The 1,257-nt window shown below is 51.4% G+C and overlaps 1 protein-coding gene across 1 annotated transcript; it reads right to left on the minus strand.

The window, feature by feature from the left end:
- Positions 1-11: 11 nt before the first annotated feature.
- On the minus strand, positions 12-1,228 carry LOC122544990 (farnesyl pyrophosphate synthase-like; the record flags this gene model as incomplete). Its single annotated transcript, XM_043684223.1, has 2 exons — positions 1,080-1,228; positions 12-194 (listed from the first exon to the last, which is right to left on the minus strand). Coding segments are annotated over exons 1-2 (321 nt in total), but the record flags the coding sequence as incomplete, so codon positions are not given.
- Positions 1,229-1,257: the final 29 nt, after the last annotated feature.

Consider the following 1,257-nt stretch of genomic DNA (forward strand, 5'->3'; position numbering starts at 1 on the left):
GGGGGAATCACAGACACAGACCCCCGTCCTGTCCTGCTGATATTAGGGCCTGTAGGAACGATGTTTTGATCCAGTGACTGTGAACTCTGGACGGTCAGTGACACAATCCCTACCTTTCGATACCAACAGACCCGGCCTCTCCTGGTGATGGACTGATCCATGATGTCATCTGCCACCAGGAAAAATGCTTGGAGCTGGACACAAACAGGGAGAGAGTCGGATATCAGCATCAGGGGAGTGGTAATCTGCACCGTGAGTCCCAGTATCACCATCGTGGGGTTAGAGCTGTCAGGGTGCAGATACACCCATCAGGACAGCAGTAGCCAGCTTCCACACTGATAGAAAAACCAAGTGCGGCCGAATCTCCGCGGGGCTCTGCACTGAGGAACACCGAGAACTCGCCACACCGACTTCTTCAGTTCCCCAGGGAATGATACCCAGGCTCGAAGAGGCTAGTTTGTCCACATTTATTTTGTGAAGCAACATTGAGACAGAGATACAAAGTGGTCCGTTCAAAGCCTGTGGGGCCCTGTTTTTTTAAGTGAACAATAGAAGCAGCCTGGCTGGGTGGGGTGAAGCTCCCACAGATGCAGGAGCTTGAGTTGGAAGTTGCCGCAGTTCCTGGGCTCTGAGAGCAGGCTTTGGAAGCTCAAATTCCTGTCTCTCTGCTCTCGTGAAAAGCTCACCTACTCTGGAGTTGCAGGAAAGAGACTCTGTTTGATTGAATTTGCCTTTGTCAGGGGCATGTTTCGGAGGATGTCACTATATTGGAACAGTTCGTTCAAAATGGTACAGTATCGATTATTTTATTAAGCATTTTAATAGACTTATAGTAGTGCCAATTTCGTTTTGTAAGTTTGTTGGTATTTTAACTGCGGTGCAAAAATAAAGTATGTATTGCACAAAGTCGAGCACAATTTGACCAATAGACGTGTAGCTGGAACACGACACCGTACACTGACCCTTCCAAATACGCAACGGCGGTCCGATATTTCAAAGGGAGGGCGAGGGGTTACGGGGGAACAAGTTACGGAAGGAGGGAGAGGTTACCGGGGCAATGGTGGTGGTGGGTCACTCACCAGCTCCACGCACCAGCCGACGATGAGCACCCTGTGGATATTCTCCTGGGTCTGCAGCATGGGGCCAGCAAGCGCCCGAAATGAGGCCAGCACCGAGAGACCCCGGTTCCTCTTCCCACCCGGAACATTGTACTCCATCACCTGGAGGGGGGGGGACAAAGTCACAGCAGGTTGGCGC

Source organism: Chiloscyllium plagiosum, unplaced genomic scaffold (genome assembly GCF_004010195.1).
Source record: "Chiloscyllium plagiosum isolate BGI_BamShark_2017 unplaced genomic scaffold, ASM401019v2 scaf_18662, whole genome shotgun sequence".
In the NCBI taxonomy this organism is placed as follows: Eukaryota; Metazoa; Chordata; class Chondrichthyes; order Orectolobiformes; family Hemiscylliidae; genus Chiloscyllium; species Chiloscyllium plagiosum.